The 11,158-nt window shown below is 64.1% G+C and overlaps 1 protein-coding gene across 2 annotated transcripts; it reads left to right on the top strand.

Moving 5' to 3' along the window:
* On the top strand, window positions 1-10,532 carry LDHD (lactate dehydrogenase D). Of its 2 annotated transcripts, none has more exons than XM_050922413.1 (11): window positions 1-82; window positions 2,454-2,566; window positions 3,356-3,401; window positions 4,891-5,032; window positions 5,729-5,888; window positions 5,971-6,170; window positions 6,286-6,414; window positions 6,864-6,991; window positions 7,580-7,670; window positions 8,756-8,867; window positions 9,799-10,532. In XM_050922413.1, the coding sequence occupies exons 1-11, from the start codon at window positions 17-19 to the stop codon at window positions 9,962-9,964; spliced, it is 1,353 nt and encodes a 450-aa protein (XP_050778370.1). In that variant the 5' UTR covers window positions 1-16; the 3' UTR covers window positions 9,965-10,532. The 2 variants fall into 2 exon arrangements, with proteins under 2 accessions (XP_050778370.1, XP_050778368.1); XM_050922411.1 differs by having other exon boundaries at window positions 3,356-3,497.
* The last annotated feature ends 626 nt before the right edge of the window (window positions 10,533-11,158 follow it).

The following is an 11,158-nucleotide window of genomic DNA, read 5'->3' as shown; positions in this document are numbered from 1 at the left end:
CGGCCAGGCCCGCCCCATGGCTCTGCAGAGGCTGTGCCGGAGCGCCGGGGCGCTCGGCTGCAGGAGCAGCTCCGGCCTGCAGGTACTGGCAGGAGGCCGGCTGGGCCCTGCCCATCACCCGCGCTTCGGGCCGGCTGTGACTCCGACCCAGCTCCCCGCAGGGCAGGGCCCCGAGCCGGCGGCGGGAGCCAGACAGGCCCCCTGCGCCCCCCCGAGCCAGCTGGGCTGGCACCGTGCCCGGCCCAGGCCTGGCTGGGGAGAGTCCAGGTGCCGTTTGACTTCTATATTGGGGGCTGGACCCCGAACTTTCCTCCGCCCCCTCTAAGCGGTGCCCCCCATCTCCGTACACAATTTGGGGTGGTAATAGCCCCCCCCATCTCCGCCCATGCCGGGGAACTGGAGTCTCCGCCGGCCACGTTCTGGCCACGGCAGCTGCGTCCAGCACTTTTGTCTGAACAGCAATTCCACACACGGGCTTGAGAGCAGCTCACGGCGCCCCCCATCCCCCCTGGGCCAGGAATTGGCTGGGCCTGCTCGCCCCACCGCCTTCCCAGGGCACCTCCAGCCTGACCCACAAGGGCCACGTCTAGGGGTGGGAGTGTTTGCTCTCCGTGGGGCCCACTACCAGGACCCCTGACGTGATGCCACCCGGTCGCATTTCATTGAGGCTGTCACCGCCTGCCGGGCTGGATTTGACCCGCACAGGCTGTTAGCAGCCCTAGAGCTCACCGATGGGGAGGGCATGAAAGACACCAGGGCTGAGAAGGTGGCTCCTGGGCACAGGAACCCTCACTGCAACGGGCTGTGTCCTACCCACGCCCAGACCCTGCCCTCGTGCTGCACCCCCAGCACTGTGGGCACTGGGCAGAAGGGGGGATTTGGGGATGTTAGTAATGAACCTCTGTTGAGTTTCAGAGGAAAGGGAAGGAATCACACCCCAAGTGAGTGAACCCCCGGCCGTGGTCAGCAGGGGAGCAATGTCAAACCACTGACAAAGGCAGCCCCCAGGAGGGAGAAACCCAGGGAGCGTTGGGGGGCTCAAAAACCCACCTCCCTAGGCCAGGAATGTGCAGGCCAAGTGGGGAGAGGGGCGGCTGGGCCAGGGGGCAGACCCAGCAAAGTGGGGCTCTGCTTCGAGAAGTGGCAGTGGGTCCTGAACGCTCCCTCCCTCCCCTGAGGCTGGGCTGGCCCCAAAGGTAAAACACAGCAAACCCCTTAGCCGCTAAACTCCGCCAGCTCTGCTGCATCAGGAGAAGCCATTGTCCCATTGCCGCTTTGCCGAGTGGAGACCCCCCGGCCGAACACTGGGCAGCTCTTCCCCTGACTTTAATTCTTGCTCGTTTAGAAAGAGCTTGTTTGCACGGAGCAGCACCACAGTACTGCAGAGCGAGAGGTGGCCAGAAATCAAGAAGCAAGCCTGGCTGCTAAGACCAGAGTCTTACGTGTCATCTGAGAATCTCTGGTGACGCTCACAGCCAGCCTGCACCTCAGGCCAGGGGCGTATGAGCCTCTCTCCACCTCAGCCCTATTCTGCCCTAATGCAACCTTCCTTCAGGGCCTTGTGGTTTCCAGAGGTCTGGCATTTCCCCAGCTCCCTTAAAGCCAGGCCTTGGCTCCAAATGGAGGAGTTGTTTCAGATCCAGTTGCAACCCACCCAACTATAATCTCCTTGGATCATTTGGAAGTGTTGCACTAACCCTTTGGATTTCCTTTCCACACCCCTAGATTTGGGTCAGGAAGTGCTGACCCAGAGGTGTTGCAGGGTCGATGAGGTGAAACCAGGCATCTGAGATCTCCAGTGCTGATAATGTTGGCTAAACAGCTGAACTGCACCCATTAGCCAACCCGTCTCTTGCCAGGGGTCCTTCTGTGTCACACACCGGGACAAATCTGTAGTGGTGGTGAACGCCTCTGGGGGAGGGAGCTCTGGGAAGGCAGGTCTCCACCCAGGCAGCTGTCCAGCGGCCTTTGGCTTCTGTGCTCCAGGTCCCTGTGCATGCCAGAGCCTGGCATCCATGCGTAGCACTGGATCAGCTTGGATGGGGCCATCCTTGCTGAAAGGTGCCTCTGGGAGGGGATTGAAATGAAATCTCCAGCCCTTTTGATACTGAAGACACAGCACATATCTGTGTGTCTGTGACAGACCTCTTAGGGATAGCAATGATAGATGGTGGGAGGGACTTTCCCATCTAGCTCCACCCCTGCTGCCCATCATGGAAGGTATCAGGCCTTCCCCTGGAGCAGCCAAGCCACCATCCCAGCACGGGCACCATGTCCTGTGCCCTTCATCCCTGAGGAGAGACAGGTGTCTGTGGTTGAGTGCCCATCTCTCTGCATAGGCTTGGGGTTTGCCCGCACGCTATGAGCTCGTGCCCGGGCGCTCTGCTGCTGCCCAGAGAAGGGGAGTGTCAAGGCAGGTGCTTGTAATGCGCCGTCCCGTTAACTCTCTCTAGGGCCAGATGCCGGGAGAACTGGTGGAGGCCCTGCGAGCTGTAGTGGGGAGCCCAAACGTGTCCACAGCCCTGGCTGTCCGGGAGCAGCATGGGAGGGATGAATCCATGCACAGGTACCTGGGGAGCTCCCAGCCTCCGTCACACACTCCCCAGAGGCCAGCTCATACAGCCAGTGTGGACTGGGGAGCCTCTTAGAACATCGTTGACCTGGGCCACTGGGCTCCCTGGAGGGCTGTGAAGGGCTTCTGCTGGCTTGGCTGCCTCATGTCCTGGGAGGAGCCCATTCCCCCAGCGGGACGGTGATGTGTGTGCAGCACCCAGCACGATCCCTGGCGCAGTGACATGACCACAGGAAGGACGGAGCTCCAGGAACAGGGGATCTGGACCCCAGTGGCTGTTGGGGTGCACAGGCAGAGCAAGCCCTTCGCTGGGCTCAGGCTGGACTCCCACAGGGAATCCGCCCCCATATGTCACAGACACTGTGCAGTCCCACTGCTGCTGCAGCAGTGCCCCCTGTGCCCAGTGCAGCCACAGCAGGTGCAGCCCTGCCTGGCTGCCTCGCAGCTGTGCCAAACAGTTGCCTCCAAGGCGCTGCTGAAATCCCAGTTTCTCCCCCCATGCCCTGCCAGCTGGTGCACACAGGCCCTGGAGCTGAGCCCCTTGGCATCCTCCGGATCAGTGTGTGGGAGCCAGCCGGTGGGGCTAGGGGCCAGTGCCCTGCTCAGCCCTCAAAGCCTCTCTTCCCCCTGGCTCATCCAGGCCTTGTCTGCCCGCCCTGTGCCTCGCCCAGCCTGGCATGCGGCTGGCTCCCTGCTGTGTTCTCAGCCCAAGTGGAGCTGCACACGCTGTGCGCAGAGGCAGCCAGGCAGCTGGCATTACACAAGGCTCTCACCCACCTGCAGGTGCAGCCCGCCGGACGCCGTGGTCTGGCCGCAGGACGTGGAACAGGTCAGCAAGCTGGCGGGGATCTGCTACAGTCACGGTGTCCCCATCATCCCCTTCAGCACTGGCACGGGCCTGGAGGGCGGCGTCACGGCAGTGAGAGTACGGAGTGTGGGGGGGTGGGCAGTGAGGGTCTGGAGCAGGGGGGAAGTGCAGTGAGGGTATGGAGCGGGAGGACAGTGGTGAGGGTCTGGAGCGGTGGGGCAGTGCAGTGAGGGTATGGCGCTGCGGAGGCAGCGCAGTGAGGGTATGGAGTAGGGGGGCAGCGCAGTGAGGTATGCAGCAGGGAGGCAGCGCGGTGAGGGTACGGGGGGCAGTGCAGTGAGGGTATGCAGCAGGGGGAAGTGCAGTGAAGGTATGGGGGGCAGAGCAGTGAGGTTACAGAGCGGGGGGGCAGAGCAGTGAGGGTATGGAGTGGGGGGCAGCGTGGTGAGGGTATGGAGCAGGGGGGCAGCGCGGTGAGGGTAACGCAGTGAGTGTACGGAGCAGAGGGGCAGCGCGGTGAGGGTACGGAGCGGGGGGCAATGTGGTGAGGATACGGAGCAGGGGGCCAGCATGGTGAGGGTACAGAGTAGGGGGGCAGCGCGGTGAGGGTACGAGGGGGCAGCGCGGTGAGGGTACGGAGCGGGGGGGTAGCACAGTGAGGGTATGGAGTGGGGGGTAGTGTGGTGAGGATATGGAGCGGGGGACAGCGCAGTGAGGTTACGGGGGAGGCGCGGTGATGATACGGACCTGGGGGCAGCGCAGTGAGGGTATTGAGTGGGGGGGCAACGTGGTGCGGGTACGGATCAGGGGGGCTGCGCAGTTTGGGTACTGAGGGGGGCAGCGTGGCGAGGGTACGGAGTGGGGTGGGCAGTGGTGTGGGTACGGAGTCGGAGGGCAGTGCACTGAGCATTCCCTGCCCCATAGGGTGAAGCAGATCACGTCCCTGGCTGGCGTAACCCAGTGGGGCTCCAGTGCAGCTGGCGCTCTGCCCACTCATCCAGCTGAGTTGCCAACCCAGACCCTTGCCACTCCTGTGCTGGTCCTTTTGCAGGTGGGGCTGGCACAGTGAGTTTTCCCCTCTCGACTAGAGCCAGTGGGCCCAGTCCCCTGCTGCTGCCCCCTTGTCCCCAGCAGGGCAGTGTGTGGAGAGGCGGTGGGCACATGGCCCAGCCGGGACTGTTCTGGAGAGGTTCCTCACAGGCAGGCCCTGCTTTCCCTTGTGCCAGGAGGGCAGCCGTGGCACCCATGAGTCTTGGGGGATCAGTCCTAGGGGGGGCAGGGTGGTTCATCTTCACCTGGAGCTCCGGCGACTCCCCGGCTGGGCAGCGATGCCAGGGCAGCTGTGGTGAGATACCAGTGGGGCACAGAGCAGGGGAACTCCAGCCTGGCAGTGTCCTGGCCTTGCTCCGCCTGCCTATGTGTGTTCAGGGGGTGACCCAGCAGGTCTCAGACCTTTCCAGGGAGCGCCGTGAGGCTGGCTCTGATGTCTGCTCCCATCTCGCTGGGCCAGGGCGGCGTGTGCTTTAACCTGACCCGAATGGATCGCATCACAGCGCTCAGCACTGAGGACTTCACTGTGGCCGTGGAGCCGGGGGTGACCCGCAAAGCGCTCAACAGTTACCTGCGGGACACTGGCCTCTGGTTCCCTGTTGGTATGATGCTGTGCATGGGGCAAGGGGCTCCCTCCCATGGTGGGGGACAAGGGGTCCCAGCTCCATTCCCAGCACACGGCCAATGCCGAGGCCTGCAGCTGGGTTCAGTGGGGTCAGAGCAGGAAGCTGGCACAGGTTGGCGAGTGGCACCTGTGCTGGGCAACATGCCTGGGCAGTGGGCTCTCAAGGGGCTGATGAGCTTCGCCCCCAGGTCCTCCGCCCCAATCCAGCCCATGGGCAGTGGTGCTGGCTGCTGGGAACAGAGCAGCTGGGCCTCACTCCAGCGGACATGCCATGAAAATCAATCCTGCCACAGGCCTCTCATTGGCCCACTCAGCATGCAGGTCACGGCCCACCTGGGCCACGGGTGGATGGTGCCAGGCAGGGCATTGTGGGCACAGTCTGTGTTGCAGCCACGTGGGGTGAAGGGGCCTGAGCTCTGACCTGGCTGCACCCTCCATGTCCGCATGGCCACGACACGCTGGGCTGGGTGCTGGCAGCTGCTGGAGGCTCCGCCTGGACCAGTTTTAGGAGCGCCCATGGCACAGCAACCCGGGGGTGGGCAGATTTCTGTCTTGGGCCCAGTTCTGCCCTGGGCGCAGAGGGGAAGGTTCCCCGGGGTGCTGGTTCTGCAATGCCCCATGACCATTGGCCACCCCCGCCACTGACTGTCAGCCATGCCCTTTCCCTCCGTAGACCCTGGCGCCGACGCCTCCCTGTGCGGCATGGCGGCCACCAGCGCCTCAGGCACCAATGCCGTGCGCTACGGCACCATGCGCCACAACGTGCTCAACCTGCAGGTGGTGCTGGCTGATGGCAGGGTGCTGCACACGGCCGGCCGGGGCCGCCACTTCAGGTACCGGGGGCTGCGGCTCGGGTGGGGGGCACCAGGGGACTCCTGCTCCGAGATCTCATTCCAGCCCCTTGCCCTGCTGCAGGAAGAGCGCTGCTGGCTACAACCTGACGGGGCTGTTTGTGGGCTCCGAGGGGACGCTTGGCCTCATCACCCAGGCTACGCTGCGTCTTCATGGCAGCCCTGAGGCCATGGTGGCGGCCGTGTGCGCCTTCCCCAGCGTGCATGCGGCGGTGGGCTGCACAGTGCAGGTGCTGCAGGCCGGTATCCCCGTGGCCCGGATTGGTGAGTCGGCTGCCCCGTGCCCTGCAAAGCTTGCCCTGGGGAGCAGGGTGCATTGCTCCCAAGTGGACTGCGGAGCCCTCCACGGCTCTGACCCCCAGCCTCTCTGCTCCCCCAGAGTTCCTGGACGATGTCATGATGGCCGCCTGTAATCGATTCAGCGGCCTGAGCTACGCCGTGTCCCCCACACTCTTCCTGGAGTTCCACGGCTCGCCCGGCAGTGTGGAGGAGCAGGTCCGGCAGGCAGGTACGCCCACGATGCCAGTGGGGTGATGCCTAGGGGGGGCACAGGCTGGGGGCCTGGCCAGCTCTCCTGGCCTTGCAGGGGGCCCTTCCTCCTGCTTGCCAGCGGGAGAGCAGCAGCCCTGGGGCAGGTGGGCACTGCCAGTGGCACCAGGGGTGTATTTGGATGGCGCCTAGGGGTTGGGTGGAGCTGGGGGGTGGCTGGCTGCCCGGCTCGTGGCTGAGGTGGGAAGTTGCTGCCCTTCCCCTTTTTTCTAGGCCAAGTCTGTGGCCCATGCCAGGGAGTGGATCTCTCACCTGGTCCCACAGCCCTGCTGGCCTAGGTCTCCAGCAACGAGGGGGATGTCAGGCCTCTGCCCCGCCCCCCCCAGCCTGCCTGGCAGAGACGGCTGGCGGCCAGGCCCCGCTCCGGGGGGCAGGGGGCTGACAGCGAGGGGGTCTCTCCGTCTGCAGGGGAGATCGTGCAGCTGAACGGTGGCTCGGACTTTGCCTGGGCCCGGGAGCCGGAGGCGAGGAACAAGCTGTGGGCTGCTCGGCACAACGCCTGGTATGCAGCCTTGGCCCTGCGCCCTGGGAGCAAGGTGGGCTAGCGCTGGAGCAGGGGGGAATGCCAGGGGGAAGGGGGTCTCTTGGAGATGGGGCAGGGGAGTGCCTGAGGAGAGGGGGCAGGAGGGAGGCTGAGGAAAGAGGGGGTCACTTTGGGGGTGGGAGTCCCCGGAGGGACAAGGGTGTCTGGGGAGTGGGTCAGGGGTGCCAAGGGAAGGGACTGGGGAGTGATATTGGGGTTCTTGGTGGGCCAGGAACAGCCCCTCACCCCATGAGACTCTGGGCTTTCCCCAGTTCGGGGGGCCAGTGCCCATGCACAGGACTGTCCTGCCCCAGCCTGACTGCTGAGAGCTGTTCTCCAGCGGGTGTCCTGGGGTCAGTGCTCCCCAGGCCTTTGGGGGACCCCGCTGAACAGCATGTACCGAGCCCCACGCCTGGGAGGGCTTAGTAAGGGCTCCCAAGCCAAGCCAGGTCCCACCAGTGGGGTGCAGGGGGAGCTGGGATCCTCCGGGGGCCCAGGCGAGGCCAGTGTGCACCCCCTGAGTGAGGCGGGATCGGGGTGCCCAGATGTGTCCTGTTACTCCTGCGGGGGGGCAGTGAACCCTCTGCCGTGTCCCCCTCAGGGCTACTCCACAGATGTGTGCGTCCCCATCTCCCGGCTGCCCCACATCGTGGGAGAGACCCACAGAGACCTGCAGGAGTCAGGGCTCACAGGTAGGTCTCCACTGAGCCTGGGGTCAGGGCCTGTGCAGCTGGGGGTCACTTCACTGGGACTGGGCAAGGCAGCAGGAGAAGGGATGACATGACAGGGCTGGTGCTGCTCCCATCCCCCTGTTGTCAGGCCTGCCTGCCATTGTCCTGTCTGGGTGTGGGAGCCACGGGGCTGGGAGCTGGAGATGGAGGGGGCACAGGCCCTGCTCCCCATTGCCGCAAGGGTTGGTAATAAATCCAAACGTGGCCCCTAAACACCAACCACCCACAGTGCACCTGTCTGGGAGGACCTGACGGTGCCGCCATCGCAGGTGGGCGCGCATCACACACGCTTCACACTCATCAGACACTTCACACACACAACACACTTCACACACATCAGACACTTCACACACACAACACGCTTCACACACATCAGACGTGCATCAGACGCTTCAAATGCACTTGACATGCTCCACCCACAGCTCTGGCAGTGCTCCTCGATCCCGGGTAGCCGAGTCCTGGGGCTGTGCTGAGCGGGACCTGCCAGGTGTTTCAGTGGGGCGGCAAGGGGACCAAGCCAGCCTGGCTCCCCAGAGCTGGAACTCATTAGCCTTGGGCCTACCATGACCCCCACCTGTCAGGGAACGTGCTCCCTGGGCCAGGTGGGTTTCTAAGGGACATTCCTGTGCCCCCATGCTGTGACCTCATCCAGTCTTACCCCCATGCTGGGGGCAGGATGGACGGGAGGAGCCAACGGCTGAGCCAACCGGTGCTGGGGCACGGCGCTGCTGCAGGTGCCAACCTTCCGAGGGGCCGGGACGTGCGGCCCCTTGTGCCCTGGCCAGATCCTGATGTGGGGGATATCCCTGATCAGCTAACTCCCCCCTGCATTTCAGTGGGGCAGGGGACTCCCTCCCCAAGCCCCAGGGCACAGCCCCCTTCTGCCAGAGGGGGCTGCATTTCAGGGATGGACAATGACTGGTGTGGGCTCTGCAGGGCGAGGGGCTTTGCTGGAGGGGAGGTGGGAAGGAGCCAGGCAGTAAGTGTCTGGGGGGGGGGGGCTGGGAAAGGCTCCCCATACGAGCAGCTGGTCTGTGTCCCTTCAGGCCTGATAGTCGGGCACGTGGGTGACGGGAACTTTCACTGCATCTTGGTGTTCGACCCGGCCGACCTGGACGAGATCCAGCGGGTCAAGGAGTTTGCAACCCGACTGGCCAGGTAGGAAGCCAGCTCTGCCCAACCCTGGTCTGCCTTGTCCTGCCTGGCCCAGCCCAGCCCAGCTCTGCCCTGCTCAGTACTACCCACCCTGCATTGCCTCGCCCAGCTCTGCCCGGCCAAGCCCTGCCCAGCTCTGTCTGCCCTGCCTGGCCCAGCTCTGCTCTGCTCTGCCCAGCCCAGCCCAACCCTGTCTGGCCCAGCTCTGGTGTTGAAGGGCAGAAGTAACTCATGGGATCCTGCAGGGAGCAAATGGGGCCCGCCTTGACTGGCCTTTGGGCCCAGAACTGAGGGTGGGGCTGGGGGAGGGCACAGACCTAAGGGTGTGTGGGAGGGGGCACACCAGGGAGGGGCCCAGAGCTCAGGGCCAGGGTGGCAGGAGAAGCAATCAGAAGAGTTCCCAGGAGCCACCACCCTGTCCCTGGCCCCTTGCTGAGAGCACAGGCAGCCCCCCTCCAGGACACACGCCTGGCACATGGGGAGCGGTCGGGCACTTGCTCCTCACACGGGGCCCTGCAGCGCAGCCAGGCTGTGCAGGGCCTAGACAGGGGCAGTAGTTGTCCCAGAGCCAAAGGATGGGGGCTGCACATGGGGTGCCCCACCTGCCCTTTTGCCCCCTCCCCCTGGGCTGTATGTCCCCCTCACCCGTTCCCCTTGGCATGCTCTTGGTGGTGCACCTACACCTTCAGCATCCCCTATGGGCAGCTGGCACCCGGCTGAACCCTCCCCTGCCCCCTGCGGTGAATTCACATGCATGGATCTGATCCTGGGGTCCCTGAACCCCTGAGCACCCCCTGCCAGTTTGTCCCAAGGGTCCCTCGATCACACCCTCCCCTTGACCGTGCTGACCCCACCTCGCTGTGTGAAAGGGGTCTCCAGTAGAAAAGTTTGAGAGCCCCAGTGCTAACACATTTCCTGCCTCCTCTCCTCCCAGACAGGCCCTGGCCCTGGACGGAACCTGTACAGGCGAGCATGGCATCGGGCTGGGCAAGCGCCATCTGCTCTGGGAGGAGATTGGGGAGCTGGGACTGACCATCATGAGGCAGATCAAGGCCGTGCTGGACCCCAAGAACCTCATGAACCCCGGGAAGGTGTTGTGAGGGGCATCTCCCACCCCTGCCCAGCCAGCCCAGAGCACCAGCGCTGGGAAGGCAGGTTCCCTCCCCCTCCCCATGCAGACAGCGACTCGGAGCAGAGGCCAGGGGGAGCCCCAAGTCTCGACCCTTGAGCCCAGTGGATTGTTTATGCCACAGGAAGGAGGGACTGGAAGCAGTAGAAAGCGGCAGGCTTAATGTCAGCAAACCCCTCTTTGCCCCCTCACCTCTCCTGGCCCTGGGCTCCACCCCCCAGATCTGCTACTGCCCCCCTTCACCTCTCCCAGCCCTGGGCTCCCCATTCACCTCTGCCTCACCCACCCCCCGCCTCTCTCCACCCTACGACTCCCCAGCTCTGCCCCAGCTCCCTCCACCCTCTCCCAGCCCTGTGACTCTCCCTAGCTTTGCTATTGTCCCCCCTTCATGTCTTTCAGCCCCACGCTTCCCACCCTCAGCTCTCCCTCAGCCCCCCTGCCTCTCCCAGCCTTAGGACCCCTACCCCAGCTTTGCCAGTGGCCTTGTGACAATGTAGGGAATTTTCTTAACAGTTTGTATGAATACTGTGTGGGCCTCAGTTTCCCTTGTGTGTGGCTGTTTAACCAGGGGATGGGCAAGGGGGGGTTGGTGCTGCAGATGCCCAAGTGTGACCCCGCCTAGCAGCTGGGCTGGACACTGTGTAATAAGGCCACTGATGACCAGACAGCCCTGCCTAATGTGGACCCCACCGGGTCCAGCCAGCGGGAGAACAAAGGACTGGAGGGGGTTGAGGGGAGGTGTGTGTCTCAAACAAAGACAAAGGACAGAAGAGAGGCCTTTGAGGAGGTGGTAGAGGGTGGTTGGCTGGAAGGACAAAGAGGGAGCTGGGCCTGGGCCCGCTTGGACTCGGCCAGAACCAGTTGGACTGTGTTCCCCACAGAGGGGACGCTGATGGGAGCTCACGGGGTGAGGCTGTGGGCTGGCAGTGGAGGCAAAGGGCTCACCCCAGGGATGGATGGAGGAGTGGGAGAGCACTGGGGCTGTGCTTGTGTGACACCCCTCAACCCCAGCCCACAGCCCCCTGCTTGGCCCACCCTTGGGCTTGCCTTCCACCCCCCCCCCCATTCTGCCAGCACCTCTCCCATGAGAGGAAAATGCACCCTACACAGCAGAGGCGTAGCTCTGGCTAACGGAAATCCAGGCCTCACCCAAAGCCAGGTGTAA

Source organism: Gopherus flavomarginatus, chromosome 14, assembly GCF_025201925.1.
Source record: "Gopherus flavomarginatus isolate rGopFla2 chromosome 14, rGopFla2.mat.asm, whole genome shotgun sequence".
NCBI classification, from domain to species: Eukaryota; Metazoa; Chordata; order Testudines; family Testudinidae; genus Gopherus; species Gopherus flavomarginatus.
The sequence above is the reverse complement of the archived record's forward strand: the minus strand, read 5'-3'. Positions and strand labels throughout refer to the sequence as shown.